Source organism: Myotis myotis, unplaced genomic scaffold, assembly GCF_014108235.1.
Source record: "Myotis myotis isolate mMyoMyo1 unplaced genomic scaffold, mMyoMyo1.p scaffold_m19_p_20, whole genome shotgun sequence".
NCBI classification, from domain to species: domain Eukaryota; kingdom Metazoa; phylum Chordata; class Mammalia; order Chiroptera; family Vespertilionidae; genus Myotis; species Myotis myotis.
In genome coordinates this window covers 17,143,326-17,166,456 of record NW_023416325.1, presented here as the reverse complement: position 1 = coordinate 17,166,456, position 23,131 = coordinate 17,143,326, and the positions used below count along the sequence as shown (strand labels likewise).

At 55.6% G+C, this 23,131-nt stretch overlaps 1 protein-coding gene and 1 pseudogene across 2 annotated transcripts; both read right to left on the bottom strand.

Annotated features, from left to right (window-relative positions):
- Positions 1-714: 714 nt before the first annotated feature.
- Positions 715-12,874, bottom strand: SDSL (serine dehydratase like). 2 transcript variants are annotated; one of them, XM_036354389.1, is made up of 9 exons: positions 12,622-12,874; positions 7,503-7,607; positions 6,629-6,823; positions 6,467-6,506; positions 5,623-5,762; positions 3,774-3,862; positions 3,254-3,481; positions 2,022-2,146; positions 715-1,095 (listed from the first exon to the last, which is right to left on the bottom strand). In XM_036354389.1, the coding sequence occupies exons 2-9, from the start codon at positions 7,572-7,574 to the stop codon at positions 902-904; spliced, it is 1,083 nt and encodes a 360-aa protein (XP_036210282.1). In that variant the 5' UTR covers positions 7,575-7,607; positions 12,622-12,874; the 3' UTR covers positions 715-901. The 2 variants fall into 2 exon arrangements, with proteins under 2 accessions (XP_036210282.1, XP_036210283.1); XM_036354390.1 differs by lacking the exon at positions 7,503-7,607 and having other exon boundaries at positions 12,622-12,869.
- Positions 12,875-16,703: 3,829 nt separating this feature from the next.
- Positions 16,704-17,886, bottom strand: LOC118678637 (annotated as a pseudogene).
- Positions 17,887-23,131: the final 5,245 nt, after the last annotated feature.

Below are 23,131 nucleotides of genomic sequence, written 5' to 3'. Positions count from 1 at the left end.
ACCTGGGGCCCCGCCATCTCTGGGACTCAGCACCTCCAGGGGAGGGAGGGCCCCCTGAGGCAGGGTCTGGGAGTCAGAGGGGCAGGATTCCCATTGGAGGCGCGTTGCTGCCCCCTGGTGGCGCCAAGAGACTAACTTCCCCTCCCGTTTCCTAGGAGATCCTCTGGCCATCCATCCAGTCCCCACCCTCCCTGTGACCCACACGTGGGTCCAGACCCACCTGGAGGTCCCACCGCCACCACCCCCACATGAAGAAGACCGAGGGCCAAGACATGCAGAGTCCTGTTGAAGGTCACAGGGTTTGAACCCGACCGGCCCACATTCCCATGTGCGACCTTGGGTGGGTTAGGTCACCGCCCCCTGCCTCGGTTTCCCCATCTGTAGAGTGGGGTGGTAATAATGGTTTTATTTCATGGTGCCCTTTAGTGTCAGAGAAGATAATGAGTAGTAAGTTCTTAGACGGGTTTCTGGCCCACAGCCGGCACCTGGTAAAGGATGGAGATGTTGTCTTCACCTGCCCAGGCCCGAGAAGGGACAGGGCATCCCCGCCTCGTCCTGTCCCCCAGCTGAGGCGAGCCCTGCTAGGAGCTCAGCGCAGCCGGCTGCCCTGGGAGGCCTGAGCGTGGAACCCCTGGCTTTGCTTCTCAGGCTGTGGCGTGCAGGGAGCTGCTCCATCAGAGCCGGGCTTGAGGAATGAGCTCATGGAGGTGGGAAGAATGGGCCCGCCAGAGTTACAGACTCAACTCAGGAAGAGTTTATTGGTCAGGGCTGTGGGGGTGCTGAAGGGAGCAGTCCCGGAGGGCTTCCTGCAGGAGGCGGCCAGCCCAGAAGCCCAGGGTAGCTTCCAGGGCCATCTGTGAGCACAGAGGCCCCTCGGCAGCTCCAGGAGCATCCAGGAGCCTCAGCTCTGGCCTAGCTGGGCCTTCAGTTCCTGCAGCTCCCGGCTGTCAATGCTGTTGCCTCCACACACAATGACCACCACGGAGGCCAGCGTGGGGCTCAGGCGGCCCGCGGCCTGGAGCTTCCCCAGGAGGCCGGAGTAGATGGCAGCTAAGGCTGCCCCGCAGGCAGGCTCCACCAACATGCGCTCGTCATCTGCCCAGAGCGGGGGATGGGGTGGAGAGGAGAGACGGGGAGACCAGTCAGTGCTCACAGGCTCTGGGTGTTGCAAACCCATGCAGCCAGCCAGCCATCTCACGGCCTGTTTGTGCGATTCCCTCTCCATCCATCTGTCTCTCCACCCATCCACCTTTCCTGTATCTATCCATCCATCTCTTCCTCTATCCATCACTAGACTGTCTGTCTGTCCATCTATTAGTGTGGCCATCAATCAGCTTATCCATTGATCCACCCATCCATCCATCCACTATCTATCTTTTGACTATCTGTCTGTCCATCCATCAATGTGTCTATTAATCAATGTCCATCCATCTATTCGTTTCTACGTCATTCATCAATTCGTTGCCCCATCAATCCCTTTGCCCATCCGTCTGTCCATTACCCACCTTGTCACTCACACATCCCTCCATTCATTCGACACGTCTTTACGGCGCGCCCACTCCCTGCCCAGCCCTGCACTAGGAAGACCCTGGGGACACAACAGTGAACAGACACACCAGCCCCTGCCCTCAACGCGTTCACGACCTAATGATGTAGACGGATTAGAATCAGGCAGTTAGGAGATTAGTGGGATTGGTGCATAGGAAGTGTCCGACCCAGGCCGGGTGGGGGTGAGAGATCAAAGGAGGCTTCCTGGAGGCGGTGTCATGACGGCTGAGTAGTCACATGGAGCTGACAGGGAGCAGGGCTGGGGATGGGCAGCTCCGAGAAGAAGAGCGTGTACGAAAGTCTGGAGGCTATAGCGACAGCACAGCACACCCTTCTGTAGGCCCTCCCCTTCCACCCACTCATGGCACAGTCACTGCCCACCCAGCCGGCGACAGGCACTGGGCACACGCTCTCACTCGGGGACCTGAACCTCGTAGGTGTCTGAGCCCAGGTCGGGGACAGCGCCCACTCACCGAGGAACCGCTGCACGGCAGTCACAGCCTCGCTGTCCTCCACCACCTCAGAGAGGATCCGCAGCTCCTGCGTGCACGCCAGGGCCCGTGCTGCCACCGTCTTGGCACCCAGGCACTTGGCCACGCTGTAGGAGGGGCAGGTGGGGCGGGGGTGCAGGATGCAGGGAGGAGCTGGTGAGCCACACGCAGACCCAGCTCTCCCTGCTCCTGGCCCAGCGCGGCCCTGCCCACACCCTGACTTTGGACTTGCAGCTGCCAGGGCTGTGAAAGAACACGTTTCTCTTGTTTCCAGCCCCCTGATTTGTGGTGATGTCTGTGAAGCCCTGGGTGACACATACAGCGTCCATGATGTTGGATGAAGAGTATGAGGCAGGGGCTCTCTGTTCATTAATTAGTTTATTAGTTTATGAGCTGGTTGGACTCAGTGGATAGAGCGTCGACCCATGGACTGAAGGGTGCCGGGTTCGAGTCCAGTCAAGGGCAAATATCTTGGTTGCAGGTCAATCCCCTGCCCTGGCCAGGGCACGTGCGGGAGGCAACCAATTGATGAGTCTTTCACATCAATATTTCTCTCTCTCTCTGTCTCTCCCCTCTCTTCCACTCTCTCTAAAAATCAATGGGAAAATATCCTCAGGTGAGAATTAACAAAAACAAAAACAAAAAAAATGCAATGGGGGGAAAATTCTCTCATGGTGGTGCCCAAAAAACCCACAAAACTGTGTTCACGTTATACAATATGAACAGAAAAACAGCGGTTACAAAACTGTCCGAAGACTATAGTCTCCGCTTTTAAAAATACGTAACTGATTCCTTTTACTGTGTGCCCAGCACATGCCACTTGTGGGCAATGGTGCATGGACGGGGGCAGGGCGGGGAGGGAGGCAGGCAGAGATGGGGGAAGGTGCAGCCCATGTGAGCAGCGGGCACCGGACGTGAGTGAGGGTGGCGCTCGGTTTTCTGTGGTTGGCGCTTGCCGACGCTTCCAACGGCAACGCACCGCCATTGCCTCGGTGACGACACCGACCAGTGGGAGCTGTTTTACTCGCTGATGAGACGGACATGAAACAGACCCTCCTCCTGCAGCACTGCCTTCAGCTGAGACCCGCAGGCTGCGGCTGGAGTCCCGGGTGAAGGAGCCCTCCTGCCTGTGCCCGCCTGCCCCCCTTGGGGCCAGGAGCCCCGGAAGCTGCATCCTCGCCCTCCAGCCCCACAGACGCCCAGCCCGCGCCGACCTGGTGATGCTGGGCAGCGTGACCAGCCTGCCTGCCTCCACGGCCGCGTTGAAACAGTGGGCCCCTCGGGTCTCCATGGCGACGATGGGCACGTGCTGCCAGCCCACCTCGGCCAGGCCGGCCGACACCCCGGCCAGGAGCCCCCCGCCCCCCACCGCCAGCACCAGGGCCCCCGGGGGGCTCCCCAGGGCCGCCTTCAGCTCCCGCACCAGGCTGACGTGGCCGTCCCTGGAGGAGAGGAGGACAGGGGGAGGGAGGAGCCGGACGAGGGAGACCCTCAGCCCGCCCCTCCCACCCTCAGCCAGGGAGAGGAGGCCCCGTCGCGCCCAGCTCCTCAGCTCGCTCAGCTCCCGCCACTGAACGCAGGGCAGAGGCGGGGTCTGACCCCCAGTGCGCCTGGACTCCATGCCTCTTCTACTCTCTGGGCCTCGGCTTCCCCTTCTGTCCAATGGGAGAACCCCGATTCAATGAGGGCTTCTCAACTCTGAGCTCGGGGGGCGAGGGGGGGCACCAGCCTTACCATATCAGCGGGTGGTCGAACGGGGGCACATTCACCCAGCCGTCCCTCCTGGCCAGCTCCTGTGCCCTCAGGTTGGCCTCGTCCCAGACCTAGAGAGCAAGTGCGGTCAGAGGACCTGGGGGGCAGGCAGCCTCGGGGTCCGTCCTGGGAACCCGAACTAACAGGGCATTTCAGAGGGAGCCCCCAGCCATCTCCTCTCCTGAGGGGACGAGGGGACGCGGGGATGCGGGGGCAGAAACAGCTCTGCCCATCCTCTGGCACCACAGTGCCCGCTTGGCCTGGGCCTGGGCCAGGAGCAGGCGGAACAGACGTATAGTCCTGCCCACGGGGACCCTCGTCCAGGAAGAGCTGGGCCTCCTCCTCTTGAAATATTGAAGCAAAATGAGCCTTGAGACTTGTATGCATGCATATAAGCATAAACAATGGACATAAGACACTGGGGGATAGGGGAGGCTAGGGGACTGTCTAGGGCGGGGTGCGGGGGGAAATGGACACATATGTAATACCCTTTGTATGACTTTAAGCAATAAAAAAAATAAAAAAATAAAAATGAGCCTTGAAGCTGTGCAGCCCTGAGCGCCTCTCGCTGGACGCCCCCCGCAGCCTCCTGTCCCTGCCCCAAGCAGCCGGGGGCCACATCCAACCACGGCCCCCCTCATCGTCCCCCCACGGCTCCCCATGGCCCCCCTCGCTCATCGTCCCCCACGGCTCCCCATGGCCCCCCTCGTCATCCCCCCACGGCTCCCCATGCCCCCCTCGCTCATCGTCCCCCCACAGCTCCCCATGGCCCCCCTCGCTCATCGTCCCCCCACGGCTCCCCATGGCCCCGTCATCGTCCCCCACGGCTCCCCATGGCCCCCCTCACCGTCCCCCCACGGCTCCCCATGGCCCCCCTCGCTCATTGTCCCCCCACGGCTCCCCATGGCCCCCCTCACCGTCCCCCCACGGCTCCCCATGGCCCCCCTCGCTCATCGTCCCCCCACGGCTCCCCATGGCCCCCCTCACCGTCCCCCCATGGCTCCCCATGGCCCCCCTTGCTCATCGTCCCCCACGGCTCCCCATGGCCCCCCTCACCGTCCCCCCACGGCTCCCCATGGCCCCCCTCACCGTCCCCCCACGGCTCCCCATGGCCCCCCTCACCGTCCCCCCACGGCTCCCCATGGCCCTGGGCTAGGACGCCTGTCAGCCGCGCTGTATTTTTGGTGACCAGGAGACCCAGGCGCCCTCAGCCGCGCCCTCTTCACACTGGGGTGGTCTGGGAATGGAGAGTGACGCCATCGCCTTCTCGTACCTTGTGTCTCATCAAATGGCAAACAGCTGTAAAGCGGCTAGCACCAGGCCCAGCCGGCGGTGAGCGTGGGCCCATGAGCCAGGAGGTCAGGGTTCGATTCCCGGTCAGGGCACATGCCTGGGTTGCAGACTCGATCCCCAGTGTGGGGTGTGCAGGAGGCAGCCGATCAATGGTTCTCTCTCATCATTGATGTTCCTCTCTCTCTCCCTCCCCCTTCCTCTCTGAAATCAATAACAAAATATATTTTTAAAGTGGCCCATGAGGCTGGGGAGACAGGCGCACTCCTGCCCATCCCCAGCTCCTGCCCCCACCCCCCCCACCCCCCCACCCCCCCACCCCCCCCACCCCCCCACCCCCCCCACCCCCCCACCCCGGCTCCTGCAGGGGAGTCTTCTCAGGCAGGCTCAGGCAGGGCCAGAGGTCCCAGCCCTCCACACACACCACACCTCACTCCCACCCGTCAGCTCGGCCAACCCAAGGGCAGACCGGGTCCCAGGCAGAGTTCAGCGAGAGGAAAAGGGGGGAGGTGGGGTGGCTTCCCCTTCCTGGGGTCCTTACCATTCCAACCAGCTGCACCTCGGCCCCCTCCCCCTGCAGCCTCTTCACCACGGGCTGGGAGGCGCCCTCGGGGAGCACGATGGTGGCGGGAATGCCCAGCTTCCGAGCGCAGTAGGCAGCCGCGAGGCCCGCGTTGCCCCCTGTGGAGGCAGCAGAAGGCGGAGCAGTGGGCAGCGTTGCCTTAGCCTGTTGACAGACCTTTGCCCCACCTCCTCCATTTCCCCGTAGGAGTCACCCCTCCCCCACACCTAGACGCCCCACGAGTGAGCCCTCTCCCTGGCCTCAGAGGTGGACACGCGATCTAGATGGAACCCATCAGAGAGCACAGTCGCCTGACCCATGACGGGTTCAGGGATGAGCACATGACCCAAGCTGGGCCCAGAAGACCGAGTCATGGGTTGAGGGGAGCCCCGGGGAAGGGGTGCTCCCTTTTCGCTGGGGTTCGTAGGATGGCAAGAAGCAAGCCTCACCCTCCCGACGGCCATCGTGCTGCCACGAGGCCTGAGTGAGAAGGAAGCTAATAGAGAGGAAAGAAAAGCCAGGAGTAGGGAGGGCTACGGATGAGAGCTCCTGGATCCAGCTGTGCCTGAAAGCCGTTTCTCCTGAGACTTTTCAGTTCTTAGAACCCGGAGCTTACACCTGTATGAACTGGGTTTTGGTCACTTCTACTAACGATGGGAACAGGGCTGGGAGAGCACATACAAATGGCCATCGGACCATGACCTTGAGAGGCTGGACCCTTAAGAGGAGGCCGAGCCCTGGATGTCTGCTGCTGCTCCAGCGAGCTCCTCCTCCCCCACACCCAGCCCTGGGGACCCTCAAGAGCAGAAAGGTGTGGGGTCACCTGAGGAGCACACCAGGTGCCTGCATCCCTTCTTGGCCGCCTGGGAAGAGAAGGAATGGGGTTGAGGGCAGGGGTCACGGAGCCCCCTCCCATTCCAACACCCCGACCCTCCCCTCCCTCCGGTACAACCTCACTTCTCCCCTCCTACCCGCACACCCTCACCTCCTGGCAGAAATGCCCGATGCCCCGGATCTTGAAGGAGCCGGCCGGCTGCACATTCTCACACTTGAGGAAGACGGTGGTGCCCGCCACCTGGGACAGCGCCCAGCTCTCCAGCAGGGGCGTGACCACGTGGAAGTGCCCGCCCTTAGCGCACTCCGCCAGAGGGCTCTCCATCCCAGCAACCACCTGGCGGGCCTGGGGAGGACACGGGGCCTCAGCCCAGGCAGCTCCAGTCAGGGTTCCCCCTAACCAGGCCGGGAGAGGAGGGGAGATGGGAGAGTGGAGACGCCCTCGGCTTGGTTCTCTTAGCCCCGTCTAGCTGCCAACCTGTGAGACTTCAGGCAAGAACCTGCTCCTCTCTGGGCCTCAGTTTCCCCATCTGGGCAAAAACCTTTGGACTAGGGGCCTTTCATTCTGTAACCGAGGCTGCCCACAGCGCTGGGGACATAAAACCTGGCCAATAAGAAGTGATGAGTGGCCCTAACTGGTTTGGCTCAATGGATAGAGTGTCGGCCTTGGGACTCAAGGGTCCCAGGTTCGATTCCGGTCAAGAGCACGTACCTTGGCTGCAGGCACATCCCCAATAGGGAGTGTGCAGGAGGCAGCTGATTGATGTTTCTAACTCTCTATCCCTCTCCCTTCCTCTCTGTAAGAAATCAATAAAATATATTTTTTAAAAAAAGAAGTGATGAGTGAATGAAAATGGGAGAGTTCATTCATTCATTCATTCAAAAAAACATTTATTAAGCACCCACTATGTGCCAGGTGGGTCCATGTTGTGGGACCTGGGCCCAGACAAGTCAGAGGGAGCCCTGCTTTGCCAGAGCTCACATTCTAGGAGGGGAAACAGTTACAGAATTTCTAACAGCCTCACCCGGCGTCCACTCCCGGCCGCCTGTTCCAGCCACACCTGCACCACTCCCCTCCTTCTCTCCTCCGTCATCATTGTCGTTATGTTTTTTTCTCTGGATTATTTCATCTATAGACATTTCAACATGTACCTCTATAAGTGAAGGGCTCCTTTTATTCTGGCAAGATTTATTTTATTTTATTTTACATTTTTTGTTGAGATATCATCGCCCTGGCCAGGTAGCTCAGTTGGTTAAAGTGTCATCCCCATATGCCAAGGTTATGGGTTCGATCCCCCGTCAGGGCACATCCACGAGTCAACCAATGAATACATAAGAAGTGGAACAATAAGTTGATGTTACTCTCTCTCTCTCTCTCTCTCTCTCTCTCTCTCTCTCTCTCAACTCAGTTTAAAGTTTTTAATTTAAAAAAATAAAAAAGAGATATAATTGAATGTAACGTATTAGTTTCAGGCATACAACATAATGATTCGACATTTGTATATATGGCAAAATAATCATCACAATTCATCTAGTTAACATCTGGCACCTAACATAGTTAGTTACAGATTGTATTTGTGTGATGAGAACTTTTAAAATCTACTCTCTTAAAAAAAATAAAAAATAAAATAAAATCTACTCTCTTAATAGCATTCAAATATGCAATACAGTATTGTTAACTGTAGTCAGTGCTGTTACACCCAAGGACTTATTTATCGTATGTCTTTCGCCACACAGAAGAACTCTCTTTTTTAAAACAAAGGCACGCGATTTTTCACAACAGTGCATATTTTTCCAAACTCATTAAATTTTAACTGAAAGTGGGCTCACTTTTTTTTAATGTAAATTATACCTCAAAAATGTTTTTAAGAGAGAGAACCAAGATGGCGGCATAGGTTAACGCCGGAGTTTGCTGCTTTGAACAACTACTTCAAAAGTGAAACCAAAAAACGGAAGGGACATCACCCAGAACCACAGGAACGCTGGCTGAGTGGAAGTCCTACAACTAGGAGGAAAGAGAAACGCACACGGACACTCAGAGGAGGCGCAGTGCTGAAGTCAGATTCTGAGGTGCGGAGTGCGCGGAGCGGGCTGGCGGCGGAGGGCGAAGTTGGCGTTTTCAATCGGGAGGGAGTCGCAGACTCTGAGCTCCAGATACGGGCGAGTCTTTAGCGACCCAGACTCAAACGGGAGAAGCGGGACTGTCTGGCTTCGGTCAGAGCGAGTGCAGCTTTCTCTCCGAGCTTTGCAGCGGGTGCTGGGACTCAGAGAGGCAGAGCCCCTGGGGACAGGACTGAGAGCCGCCATAACTGCTCTCTCAGGCCCACCCTGTTGATCCTGTGCGACCCGCCCCGCCCAAGCCCTGCACACAGGCATTTGCCGGATAGCCTCAGGCAAACGCCAGATTAGCACCTCCCTAGAGGACAGAAGTTCTCTCACTGCAGACACAGCTGATTCTCATAGCCACTTGGCCTGGAGGTCAAACCCTCCCTGGTATTAGCTACAACAATCAAGATTTAACTATAAGACTGCGAACAAAGACCACTAGGGGGTGCACCAAGGAAGCATAACAAAATGCAGAGACAAAGAAACAGGACAAAATTGTCAATGGAAGATATAGAGTTCAGAACCACACTTTTAAGGTCTCTCAAGATCTGTTTAGAAGCCGCCAATAAACTTAATGAGATCTACAAGAAAACTAATAAGACTCTCGATCTTATATTGGGGAACCAACTAGAAATTAAGCATACACGGACTGAAATAACGAATATTATACAGACTCCCGACAGCAGACCAGAGGAGCGCAAGAATCAAGTCAATGATTTGAAATGCGAGGAAGCAAAAAACACCCAACCGGAAAAGCAAAATGAAAAAAGAATCCAAAAATGCGAGGATAGTGTAAGGAGCCTCTGGGACAGCTTCAACATCAGAATTATAGGGGTGCCAGAAGATGAGAGAGAGCAAGATATTGAAAACCTATTTGAAGAAATAATGACAGAAAACTTCCCCCACCTGGTGAAAGAAATGGACTTACAGGTCCAAGAAGCGCGGAGAACCCCAAACAAAAGGAATCCAAAGAGGACCACACCAAGACACATCATAATTAAAATGCCAAGAGCAAAAGATAAAGAGAGAATCTTAAAAACAGCAAGAGAAAGAAACTCAGTTACCTACAAGGGAATACCCATACGACTGTCAGCTGATTTCTCAACAGAAACTTTGCAGGCCAGAAGGGAGTGGCAAGAAATATTCAAAGTGATGAATACCAAGAACCTACAACCAAGATTACTTTATCCAGCAAAGCTATCATTCAGAATTGAAGGTCAGATAAAGAGCTTCACAGATAAGGAAAAGCTAAAGGAGTTCATCACCACCAAACCAGGATTATATGAAATGCTGAAAGGTATCCTTTAAGAAGAGGAAGAGGAAGAAAAAGGTAAAGATACAAATTATGAACAACAAACATGCATCTATCAACAAGTGAATCTAAGAATCAAGTAAATAAATAATCTGATGAACAGAATGAACTGTTGATTATAATAGAATCAGGGACATAGAAAGGGAATGGACTGACTATTCCTGGGGGGGAAAGGGGTGTGGGAGATGCGGGAAGAGACTGGACAAAAATCGTGCACCTATGGATGAGGACAGTGGGTGGGGAGTGAGGGCGGAGGGTGGGGCGGGAACTGGGAGGAGGGGAGTTATGGGGGGGGAAAAAGAGGAACAAATGTAATAATCTGAACAATAAAGATTTAATTAAAAAAATAAAAATAAAAATGTTTTTAAAAATCACACTTAAAATAATTTCTTAATATCAAATATCTGTTAAGTGTTCACATTTCTAGTTATCTCGTTAAATGTGCTACCTGGTCATTTTGCAGTTGGTTGGTAGTGGTTTGGATTTTTGTTGTTGTTTACTATATTTTTATTGATTTTTATAGAGAGGAAAGGAGAGAGATAGTTAGAAACATCCATCAGCTGCCTCCTGCACGCCTTCTACTGGGGATCCAGCCTGCCACCAAGGTGCATGCCCTTGACCAGAATCCAAACCCCAGACCCTTCAGTCCGCAGGCCGCGGCTCTATCCACTGAGCCAAACCGGTTAGGTCTGGTTTGGGGTGTCTAACAGCTTGAATCAGATGCGTCATAGGACCTGAGCATTTTGGCTGGTTGTGAGGTCTTTTAATTCATTTTTTACCTGAAAATTCTCAAAGGGGGAATTCTGAGATAAATGGCAATAAGAAAGCCAAAGGAAGGCATTCCTGCAGCAGGAACAGCAGATAGAACCACCAAATCTAGAAATGAGCCTGAGGAGACTGGGCGGGAGCAGGAGCAGGCGGTGGGCAAGGCCATGGGGAGGGCGTTCTAGCCCAAAGCGGGGGATTGGGACGTTATTCTAATTCTACTTGCAGTGGGAAGCAATGAATGAACACGTGGGTCAGGGCGAGATTGAAGAGAGGGAGGAAATGAAAGGAAGAACAAATAGAAGAACTTGTATAGGAGCAAATTCTCTGCTGTGCCCTGCAATTCCACTATTTGCCACTAGGAGGAGCACTGCAACCTCCCCCACCCACCACAAGCCGAAGCCTCTTGTTCACCCTTACTTAGTCAGGGAGGGGGCCCCGGGGAAGAGTCCCAGGTCTACCCGCCCTGGGGTTGACCCTCTGGCCGTTGTTGGGATGGCCCTGGGATTCCCCAGGCCGGGCGCAGCCCGAGCCACCTCCAGCCGGGGCACTTCGCGAGCTGAGCATGGCAGTGGCGAAGAGCAGCATACCTTGACCTAGACCTCACCTCAGCCCCAGAGCCCGAGTGTGGACTTTAGGGCCAATCAGAGACCAGCTATGACTTTCCGACTGTGCAACCCAGACCAGTGTCTCAACCTCTCTGCGCCTGTTTCCCTTTCTGTAAGCTATGAATAACAGGCTCACAGGCTATGGTGCCTATTGCTGTAATGATAGCTACCCTTTGCTGAGTCCCTATGATGCGTCAGACATCGGCTGAGTCCTCCAGGCTCTCTGCTTTGTTACCTCGCTGGGGCCCCGACGATGCTGGCGGGCTCCCCCTTACTCTACATGTTTACACGGCATCACAAGGTGCGTCTTAGAAACTGGAATAACATGGGAAAACAAGACAGATGTCTACTCTTGCAGCTGCCGTATAGTCTGATGGAGAGACCAGCATTCGACAAATAACTGTATAGACAGACAAACTAGGTCATCAGAAACGGCGAAAACCGCTATGAGGGGAACGCGCGTGTCGGGAGTCCGGAAGAGAAGAGAAAGGGGACCTACTTTGGGTCGGGGGTCAGGAATGACCTCTGGGGGGCGGTGACCATTAAAACTGAGGCTGAGCCCTGGCTGGTGTGGCTCAGTTGTTTGGAGCATCTGCCCATCTACCGAAAGGCTGCAGGTTCGACTCCGGGTCAGGGCATGTGCCCCCGTTTCAGGCTCAGTCCCTGGTGGGGGCGTGCAGGAGGCAGCTGATCGATGTTTCTCTCGCATCAATGTGTTTTTCTCTCTCTCCCTCTCCTTTCCTCTCTCCCTAAAAACCAATGGAAAATCTTTTAAAAAGAGAAACTGAGGCCCAGAGAGGTTGAGTAATTTGCCTAAGGTCACACAGCTAGAAATGGCCCAGCCAGGATTCAAACGCGGGCAGTGTGCTTTGGCATCTGTGCTCATAACCACATGCAGCGTGAAGCCCAGGGCTTGGGTTCAGGTCCCGGCAAGCATGGCCGTGGCCAGGCCATCTTTCTTCCTGGGCCCCACCTGGTGCATCCATGAGTTGGGTAAAGACCAACCACCTTTTCCACCTCCCTGTCCCTCGGGCTTTTCCCCAGAGGCCACTGGTGACACTCCACAGCCAAGTCCCTGGCGCCAGGGCTGGGAGGCCTGGACCGGCCTGGCTGGCAGCGTGTTCACCCCTGCCCCTCTGGCAAGCAAAGCCTCTCTCCTGCAAGGCAGGATGGTCCCGGGCACCCTGAGTGGAATCGATATTCCTGGGAGGGCTTAGGCCACTGTCACCCTCTCTCCCTTTCCATCCACTCAGCGGGGACTTTGCCCCAGAGCCTTTCAGACTCCCCTACATGCATCTCCTCATGTGCACGCAGAGCCCCAGGGGCCCCCGTTTGGGCCCCAGGCCGCCTTACCTTTCTGCTCAAGAGTCCCGGATCCAACTTGGCTGCAGCCTGCTGCCCACAGCCTAACTGGAACCAGCTCTGCCCGGCTTCTGCCAGCCTCCCGTGGCCTTGACCCCTCCTCCCGTGTTAAAGGGACAGCTCCCCGCTGGAGAGCGAAAGAGGGTGAGATCCACCTCACCGCCTCCCTGTGTGCCATCCGCGGCGCAGGCATTCCCTGGTCCCATTTGACAGATTAAGAAACTGAGGCTCCAAGGGGGAAATACACTTGGCTGAGGCCACCCCGCCAGTGAGAAACACCCTTTGTCTCTCACCCTGGCCTGCCTCTCCCACCACACAGACATCTTTGTGTAAATGCTGGTCCCAAGAAAACAAAGAAACAGTTGTCACGTGAGAAAGGCGTCTTTTCCGGCAGCACTGCCTCATCTCTGACACCTCACGCCCCACACGGGAGCCGAACGATTATTTATTTTTCAAATGAATGACTCTGGCAATTGGTTCATTCGTTCAAAAAATATTTACTAGACACCTACCATGTGTCACATCCCAGGACCTTTAGCCTCAAACAAAATAGCATGTTCCCTGCCCTCCTGGAGCCTCAAGGGGTCACTGAAGAGTAGTTACAATCAGTGCCGTCAGGCACAGGGCTGCCAGTGCCCGCAGCAAGTACGTCACTTGGCCCTGAGGACTGGAAGGCTTCCCGGAGGAGGAGGAGAAGGAGGGGGGGGGAGGAGGAGGAGAGGAGGCTGAGCTCAGCCAGCAATCAGGAACATGGAGTGCAAAGGTCTGGAATGGAAAAACATGGTGGGACTGGAACCAAGAAGGCAGGGGCGAGGCAGCAGGAGGGTTCGGGGCTGGAGAGGTGGGCAGGGATCAGAGTCCACAGGGACAGCTATGCCAACCCAGAGCCGGGACCTGACCCAGGGGCACTTGGGAGCCATGGAAGGCTGTGGGCAGGAGGGGGATATAACCAGATTCCCCGCTTGTCTCCCTCACCGTCCCACTGGGAGAACCTGTGCTAACCACATCCATCTGGTTTCCCTGTGGCAGATGGGAGGTGGGGTCCAGGTGTACCCTTCTTGGACTTGGGGCGACCTCCTCGGGGTTGATGATTAACTCCCGGCCACCTGGGGTGAAGTCGAGCTGCTTGGCCCTGATCCCTGATGAGAACGCTGACAGTTTCATTCCCATCCGCACGTTAAACACGCACCCATCCCCCCGTGTTCTGTCCTGAACGGGGCGCTGGGAACAGAGGTGGTAAACCCCGGTTCCTGTCCTGAGGTGGCCCCCAGCCTGGACGGGAAAGACGCCCAATTCAATGACATTTCCCACACCCCCCAGGGACGACAGAGAGCAGAAAGTCCCCACAGGACAGCTGAGGGTGGGGTGGGATCGGGGAGGGCTCCCTGGAGGAGCAGGGCCTTCACACACCTCGGGCTTGGACAAGAAGCACCGCTTGCTGCACTCGTTGCCTGCCTACTGTGTGCCGGCCCTTCGTGTTGGCCAGTATATCCTAAAGGGCTTTAATGGCTGGGTTTTTATTCGTGTGCAATAGGAGATGCCAAACCACAATGTCATGGATATCCTTGCTTCGGAAGAAGTTGGGCGGGTGTTAACACTTCATAATAGAGTCTGTTCTTTGGTTTTATTTTTTAATCTTAAGTAATAGGAGTAGTCTGGCATGGAGAGGCAGTGGGCCTAATAGTTAGAACACAGACCCTGGAGCCTGGCTCTGGTACAAGTAAATACCAACCTCCACTCACTGGCTGTGTGACGTTGGGTAAATTCATTAACCTCTCTGCTTTGTTTCCTCAACTGTAAGATGGGGATAAAATGCTTCCCTAGCCCTAACCGATTTGGCTCAGTGAATAGAGCATCGGCCTGCGGACTCAAAGGTCCCAGGTTCGATTCCGGTCAGGGGCATGTACCTGGGTTGTGGGCACATCCCCAGAGGGGAGTGTGCAGGAGGCAGCTGATTGGTGTTTCTCTCTCATCGATGTTTCTAACTCTCTATCCCTCTCCCTTCCACTCTGTAAAAAAATCAATAAAATATATTTTTTTAAAAAAATGCTTTCCTAGTGGAACTGATGGGAAGGTCGAGTGAGTTAATATACGTACAACACTTAGAGCAGCGATGAGGACTCTGCGTTGACTGCTGCTGTTGTGACTGTTGTTATTGTCACTGTTATAACAGACAGCGATGTGACCAAAATGGCAGCGTCCGAGGTTTGGGAGCATGACATCATGACGTCACGGAATGTTGACAGCACCCTGGGGCGGCGAGGATTGTAATGAACTCTACGTCGTGGAATCCGACTTAGCTCAGAAAGGTCAAGTCACTTTCCCACGGTCGCACAGCAGCGGCAGAACCAGGGCTCACACCCAGAGGGGCCGGGCTCCAAGAGCTGCCGGCTTGAAAGAGGTTGGGCTGAGGAGAGCCAGGGTGGCCGCATCTGATGAGGCGAGAGGGATGGGCCCGGGCACTGACCTGTCCCCTCCGAGGGCCACCTTCGTCAGCCAGCTGCTGTCCCGCTGCCGCAGGCCGCCACACCCCCACCTGGCCGGCCCCTGGGGTTATTCATTAAGCTCCATTTCATCATCATCACCCCCCGCTGGCTGTCTTGTTTGCCAGGCCAGGGAACTGCATGGAGAGCAGCGATGGCACCTTGGCCACTGGCGATGGGCCCTCCAGACCTGCAGGCTGGACTCTGGACTCGGGCCATGTCTTTTCTGAGCCACGAGACTCAGTTCTGTTAACCGGGTGAGAGAACGGGGTTCAGGTAGTCGTGCCACCAGCCCAGCTAGTGGGTCACCCGGCTGGGACTTGGACCCAGGTCTCCTAACGCCCAGCACATCTTAGGCGACTTCTCAGGCCGTCGCCAAGACACTAAACCATTCAGAGCAGAGGGGGTCTCAACCTGCGGCCGCGTTTCTGTGGCTGGAGCTCATTCACTCTGTCCTCTAGTGCAGTGGTCGGCAAACCGCGGCTCGCGAGCCACATGCGGCTCTTTGGCCCCTTGAGTGTGGCTCTTCCACAAAATACCACGTGCGGGCACGCACGTGCAGTGCGATTGAAACTTCGTGGCCCGTGCGCAGAAGTCGGTTTTCGGCCTGGGCGAGTCTACTTTGAAGAAGTGGCGTTAGAAGAAGTGGGGGGTGTCGGTCGGTCGGTCGGGCGGGCGACAGGAGACGCAGGGCAGGCAGACCGCGAGATACGCAGCGCGGGGAGGGGGGGGGGGGACACGATTCATGCACGAGTTGAGGATGGGAGAGTTGGAAGGGGTCCACCTCAGCGAACGTACCTCAATCAGATTGAGGATGTTTTTAGCAAAGGCCAGCTTAGGAGTACCCTAATTAAGTTAATAACAATGTACCTACCTATATAGTTTAAGTTTAAAAAATTTGGCTCTCAGAAGAAATTTCAATCGTCGTACTGTTGATATTTGGCTGTTGACTACTGAGTTTGCCGACCACTGCGCTAGGGGCATGGCTCTCCACGTGCCCCTGGCCCCACCTCTTCCTACTGCCTGGCCCTGCAGACATTTGAGTTCGAGACCCTTGAACAGAGGAACTTTCCCCTGTCCTCTTGCCCCTGAAAGGAGTCCGTTATCAAGGGAGAAGCAGAGGCACAGAGAGGTTAAGTAACCTGCCCCAGGTTGCCCAGCAAATAGGCCCTGGGGCCAACCTTCGAGGGACCCCACATCCAACCTGGATGCTCTTGTCCTAAGAGACATAAATCTACTAGCAGCCCAGCGCACGAAATTCGGGGACAGGTACAGTCCCTAGGCCTGGCCTGCGATCAGGGCCACCTTCCCCGGATGCCCACAGCCGGCCCCGCCACCCACCCCAACTCACCCCCGGCTCCCCGTCTGCCATCGGGTGATCGGTGCCTGACACCAGGGGAAGGGACCAAGAGGTGGTCAGTGCACCTCCTAGTGACTGGTCCAGCGGTCATTAGGGTTAATTTGCATATTACCCTTTCATTATATAGGACAGTCACAGTATCTAAGCTGAAAGAACCAGCAAGAGCCGGATAATGCTCCCCTTTTGCGGGTGGGGAAACTGAGGCCCATAAGGAAAAGGGGGGGGGCAGTTTGGCATCTGTCCTCAAGGCCAAGGAGAAATGTATTCATGGATTTCGTTATTTACTTATTTAAGTGCATGAAGGTGCTAATAAATGGTGAACCTTCCGGTGAACAAAGAACTCAGGAAAGATGCGCAGACATCCCGAAGGAAGCTCCGGCGGGCGGGCTCTCCTGCACACGTGGCTGCAGGAGCTGAGCTGAGCTGAGCTGAGGGCCTGGCCCGGTTCTCAGGGTCGGGAGATAGTGGACGGAGGGGACAGGGGTCCGAGGACACAGTGGCTTCCACTCACTCAGCCTCATTTCCTCTTCTTGGCTGAGACTCAGCCCTGACTCGGGGTGAGGTAAGGTGAGGTGGGTGTGGGGAGCTTTTCTGAGGGTGCGATGAGTCAGCTTGTGCCAAAAGGGGCTATTGCCTCTGCGGATGTGGCCCAGAAAGTGGGCATCCCGGTGCAGCAGCCTCAGGAAGGGTGGGGGTTGGCATTCCTGGTGGGAGCAGGCCCCGGGGAGGACTTCCTTGGCCTCAACTCAGGGGGGACCATCCCCACCCCGGGCTGTAACAATGCGGCTGAAAATCAAGGTCCATCTGTGTGAGCCAAAGTAGAAGGGTATTTGGTCAAAGGCTGTGTAACCTTAATGCGGCATTTCCTGAGCTGTTTTCCTTTCTCCAGTTGATAAGGCTCGCTGTCAGCTGATTTCTTCGGCTTTGGGCTTTTCTCGGAATGGAGTTGGGATTCACTTTCTGTTCTTGGCTGAATGGGCGGGAATGCGCCCCGGCTGAGGGCCATGCATGGGGCTGCACCTCGACCAGCTGCCCCACAGCTTGTGGGTGCAGCTCCATGAGCCGCCCCAGCCACGAGCCCGGGGGTGCACAGGGGGGCTGTCGGGGGAAGCATGGAAGTTCCAGAGTATTCCAAAGTTCTTATATTCGGTCTCGGTATACGTTTGTCTGGGCTGCTTCTTATTTTCAGTTGCTCTGTTGACATTTAAGTTAAAAACAGGCTGGGAGCCTTTGTAACTCAGGGGCACTTGTCTCTTAGTGAGTCCGTCAGGGTGGTTCAAGGCCATATGGGAAAGAGTGTTCATGTGTAGCTGCTGGTATGAAATCTTTCCTCTTCTTGGTCTTTGTTTATTAAAATTCATCACTGATTGCCCTCGCCGGTTTGGCTCAGTGGACAGAGCGTCAGCCTGCGGACTGAAGGGTCCCAGGTTCGATTCCCAGTCAGGACACATGCCAGGGTTGAGGGCTCAATCCCCAGTAGGGGGCGTGCAGGAGGCAGCCGATCAGTGATTCTCTCTCATCATTGATGTTTCCATCTCTCTCTCCTTCTCCCTTCCTCCCTGAAATCAATAAAGATATATTTAAAAACAAAACCAACACCCATCACTGAGTGATATCCAGGAGCATTTGTGTGTAATAACGCCTTGTCCAAAGTCTGCTTCGGTGGAGCAAATCTATTGGAGGCTCCGTGGGGCCCCGGCCCCCAGGTGCCCCTGAGTGTGTACGTCGTTGCTGGGGGCACTGTGACCTCAGCTGTCTTGGGCCTATGGGAGCACCAACAGGCTTGTTCTGAGTTGGTTGCCAGAGTCTGGGAGTGTCTTTCGGTTCCCTGGACTGAACACCAGCTCTTCCGTCACCAAAGACCTCATGCTTGTGCTTCGGCTGTGGGCGAGCCTGTGCCCGCTGCTCCTGGAAGGCTGCTGGCCGCTGGGGGCGTCAGGTCGACCTCCGGGTTCCGGACTTGATGTTGCACTTTCACATTGAGCCCGCGTTTTGGTTCTGTGCGACTTTCCTCCCTTTCTTTACTGTGCTGTTGAAGATAAGAGTCCGCAACCCCTGAGTCAGCTTGTTTTCTTCCACCAGCTATTGTTTAGACTTCCTTCGGGGAGGGCCCCGTGTTCTTGGCCAGAAAGCCTCCCTGTGGGAACTTGAACTCTGCACGTCCTGAGAGAGGTTGCTGGGTTCTCTGCCAGGTCCCTGTCTGCTCGGCCCTGAGGTTGGGTTGCTGTGAGGGACGCTGTGCTCAGAGTTGGGGCTTCAAAACTCACTCCCAAGAAGGGAGGCCTGGCTGTGTGGGCTCCTGTCCCGCAGGCCGCCCCCCGCTGAGTCCCGTGGAAGTGTCCTCCGTGGGGAAGAGCAGACCGGGAGCCAGCTCACGGGCAGAACCGCCCGGGGCCGGCCACAGCCCGCACCTGCCCTGCCCCTCGCTCACGCCGCCGGTTTGGGGCCTGTCGGAGATCCGAGTGTCTGCGTGGACTGCCGGCTGACGGCGATGCTCTGCTGGGGGGCAGGGGCCGCTGACGTCACTCAGGCCCTGGGCGCGCTCTCGCAGCCCCAATAACACGGATCGTCTCCCAGGACCACGGCTCGCCTTCGTCTGGGACAAACGGGTTTTCACAATATGCCTGCTTGCTCTTCTGAAGGCCGCGTTTCCAAAAAGTATGTGAACCGTGATCTTCCGAACGTTGTGGCCAGAAGTACAATCGCATCTGCCATCATCCGTGAAGACCTCCGGAGAAGCCCGGCGTTCTCTGAACTCTTCCGCCGCCTCGAGGCCCGGGACCCTGCCCTCATTGATTTTAGAGAGAGGGAGACAGGGAGAAAGAAACATCGATCAGGTGCCTCCTGTATGAACCCTGACCGGGGATCAAATCCAAAACCTGGGCATGTGCCCTGACCAGGAATCAAACCGGCGATCTTTGGGTGCACAAGGCAATGCTCAACCCACTGAGCCACATCGGCCAGGGCCAGGGTCCTGATTCCTAGCATTTGCTGATGTTCATGACATCAGCACCCCCTGGCGGGCAGCGTCAAGCTCCGGAAGGCTTAGGAGCTGGCTCCCCAGCTTTCTTGGAACATAGCGTCCGAGGAGCGGCTGCAGCGCTCCATTGCCCGGGACCTGGGAGGCTCCTGAGGCAGGGAATGTCCTCCGCCTCAGGGAACGGAGGGGACAGCAGAATAAGAGGAAGAATTTATGGCAATGGCCCAAGCTCTGGAATGGCAGCCATGGCCCAGACTGCAGGACAAGAGCCTGTGTGGCTGGGAATGAGGAAGGCCTCCTGGGCAAGCTGGGGGGTGGGGGAGCAAATAACTGAGGACCAGAGAGCACCCCCACCCTGCCCGCGGTGACTTGGCCCCTGAATGTCCCTGCCACCCTTGAAGAGGAGAGAGGAGAAGAGAGAAGAGCCCAGCCCTCATTGCCTTAACTCAGCCTGATAAAAAATCACAAAGAAAAATATTGAAGTCCTGCCCTAGCTGGTTTGGCTCAATGGATAGAGCGTCGGCCTGTGGACTGAAGGGTCCCAGGTTCAATTCCGGCCAAGGGCACATGCCCGGGTTGTGGGCTCGATCCCCAGTTGTGGGGTGTGCAGGAGGCAGCTGATCAGTGATTCTCTCTCATCATTGATGTTTCTATCTCTCTCTCTCCCTTCCTCTCTGAAATCAATAAAATATATTTAAAAGAAAAATATCAAAGTCTTCATCTGTTGCACACTGGGTCAGTGGTCTGAGATTTAATCCTGCTGCAAATATCTTGATTTTTCGTTGAACTCTGGACTAAGTCCCTGATGAGCTGTTTGGACCTCGCCAGTTCCACACATCACGTGTTGATTGGTGGGTGGTGACAACCCCCAGGACAGGCCCAGTGTGCCCTGGGGTCCTGCCCGGAAAGGCCCACCAAGAGGCTGTTGGTCATATCTGGGGAAGACGCAAAGCCGGGAGGCATCCCTGCAGACGGCAACCTCAAATGACCCCAGGGGCTCCCACGAGGTCTCTGCCAGATGCAGGGATGGGCTGCAGCCAGTGACTATGAGTAAGGAAGGCTCGCTGCCAAGTTCAGGAGCGAGGGCCACAGAAGTTAAATGCATTAAGTCCGTGACAATGGAGGCCTGACTCGCTTGTATTAATTTCACCAAGAAAAGTCTTTCACTTCTCCCGGGGTGGAGCGAATAGCGGTGGGACACAGAGTGGCAGATTTACACAGAATACCTTTCACCCACATCGGATTAAGTCCTGGCCGACCTCAGCTCTACTGACATTTGGGGCCAGATATTCCTTTGTTGCGAGGGACTGTCCTGTGCGTGGGTGGAGGAGCGAGTGGGGGACCCAGTGGGGACACGTCGGTGCAGACCTGCCCTCAGGCTGCTCCTGGCCCCCTGGGGAGGGACGCCAGGGACTGCCCTGCTGCAGGGCCCCAGAGGCTTGAACCAGACTTGCCAGGAGGAGACATGAGTGAGAATCTGGGACTGGAGGGAGGACTCGGGAAAATGAGACCAAAAGACTGGAAAGGTCCTGGATAATAATCTTCTGTAATAATAAAAGCATACTATGCTAATTAGACCGGATGTCCTTCCGGACGACCTTCCAGTTGAAGCCCGGGCTGCGAGGGAAGCCCGGGTCCCGGGTGCCAGAGGGAAGCCGGTGCCGGCAGCCGGGGGAAGGAAGGCCTACTATTGCACGAATTTCGCGCATCGGGCCTCTGGTAATAATAAGACCAAAGATCATCATAATAGCACCTACTATTCTCTGAGCCCTACTCCGTGCCTGGCACTGGTCTGCCATCGTCTCTAAGTCTCCAAATACCCGGTAGCTACCCCGTCCCCATCTCTCGGGGCAGGGAACTGACGCTAAGGGAAGTTACACGGCTGGGTTTCCGCTTCAGCCGAGCTGTGAGGGACTCAGGAGCCGGTACCTTAACTAACCAGGAGTTCAGGGCTGGCTTCACCCGCCGGCCGGCAGGGCAAACAGAGGTGAGAGCTGAGGTGAGAGCTGTCCGTTCCTCCTAAGTGTGAAAACAACCGTCAGAATCCCCACCTCCCGCAGCCAAGGACACTGTGATCCGGCCGCCCTCAGGGCCACCTGCCGGGAGGTGTGATGTAACAGCCCTATCTGGATCGGACACGCCTGGGAGCCAGAGCCACAGGCACGAGCCGACCTCCCTGACCGCGACAGCGGCCACCTTCCCCAACGCTCCAGCCGCTGACTGGCCAGTGTCCTGCCACACCGAGATCTGCCTGGTTCTGCTCCACCTCCTCCCCAGGGTGACCGTGGGTGGGGCCCGGGTCCTGCTAGGCTCTCGGGGTCTTATCCATGTGATGGGACAGAACCACACATGTATGCACACATGTACATACGTTTTATATATTTAAACGTGAAGGTCTGCCCGGACGGCAGATATTCACCGATGAATGAATAGATAAATGAAATGCGGTCTACCCTGGCCCGTGTGGCTCAGTTGGTTAAACATCGATTGAGAGGTGCGATTCCCAGCCAGGGCACATGCCCAGGGGTCCCGCTCGATCCCCCGTGTGGGGCGTGCAGGAGGCAGCCGATCAATGATTCTCTCTCATCACTGATGTTTCTGTCTCTCTCTTCCTCTCCCCTCCTCGCTCTGAAATCAATAAAAACCTACTTAAATAAATATGGTCTATCCAGATATGGAATAGTATAACAGCCGTGGTCGGCAAACTGCGGCTCGCGAGCCACATGCGGCTCTTTGGCCCCTTGAGTGTGGCTCTTCCTAAGCCATAGGAGTACCCTAATTAAGTTCATAACAATGTACCTACCTATATAGTTTAAGTTTTAAAAATTTGGCTCTCCAAAGACATTTCAATCGTCGTACTGTTGATATTTGGCTCTGTGGACTAATGGGTTTGCCGACCTCTGGTCTACAGCCATAAAACGGAATGGAGCGCCGACACATGTTTCAACGTGGATAAACCTTGAAACGTGATGTGGCGTGAGAAAAGCCAGACACAAAAATCACCTAGTGTCCGGTTCCATTGATACGAAATGTCCAGAATAGGCAAATCGATAGAGACGGAAAGCAGACTGGTGACACAGGGGCTGGGAGGGGAGGAGTGACCGCTAATGGGTATAGGGTTTCTTCTTGGGGCGATGAAAATGTCCTAAAATTGATACTCTGTAAACGAGTGAGTTGTAGGCGAGGTGAACTATATCTCAATAAAGTTATTATTTAGGACAAGGATATGCCCGAACAGGCTGTCACAACGGTGACATATGTTTCGTCTTTTTCCCCTCTTTTTGTTTCTTTTATGATTGATTTTCTATGTATTTATTATTGACTTTAGGGAGGGAGGAAGGGGGAGAGAGAAACATCAATGTGAGAGAGGCACCTTGATAGGTTGCCTCCCATACGTTCCCCAACCGGGGACCAAACCCACCACCTGGGCATGTGACCTGACCAGGAACCGAACCCGTCACCTTCTGGCTCACGGAACGACGCTCCAGCCACTGCTCCCATCAGCCCCAGCGGCCAGGGCTGACTTATTTTTTTTTCTTAATTTTGTTTTTTTCAAATCACAACAGGGACACATTTTTGTGGAAACACGTGGAACACTCTAGAGAGGCCTAAAGAAGGAACCCATCTTCGCATTTCCCGCCCGTGCAGCCCCGCCTTCCATCACGCGAGATGGCGGTG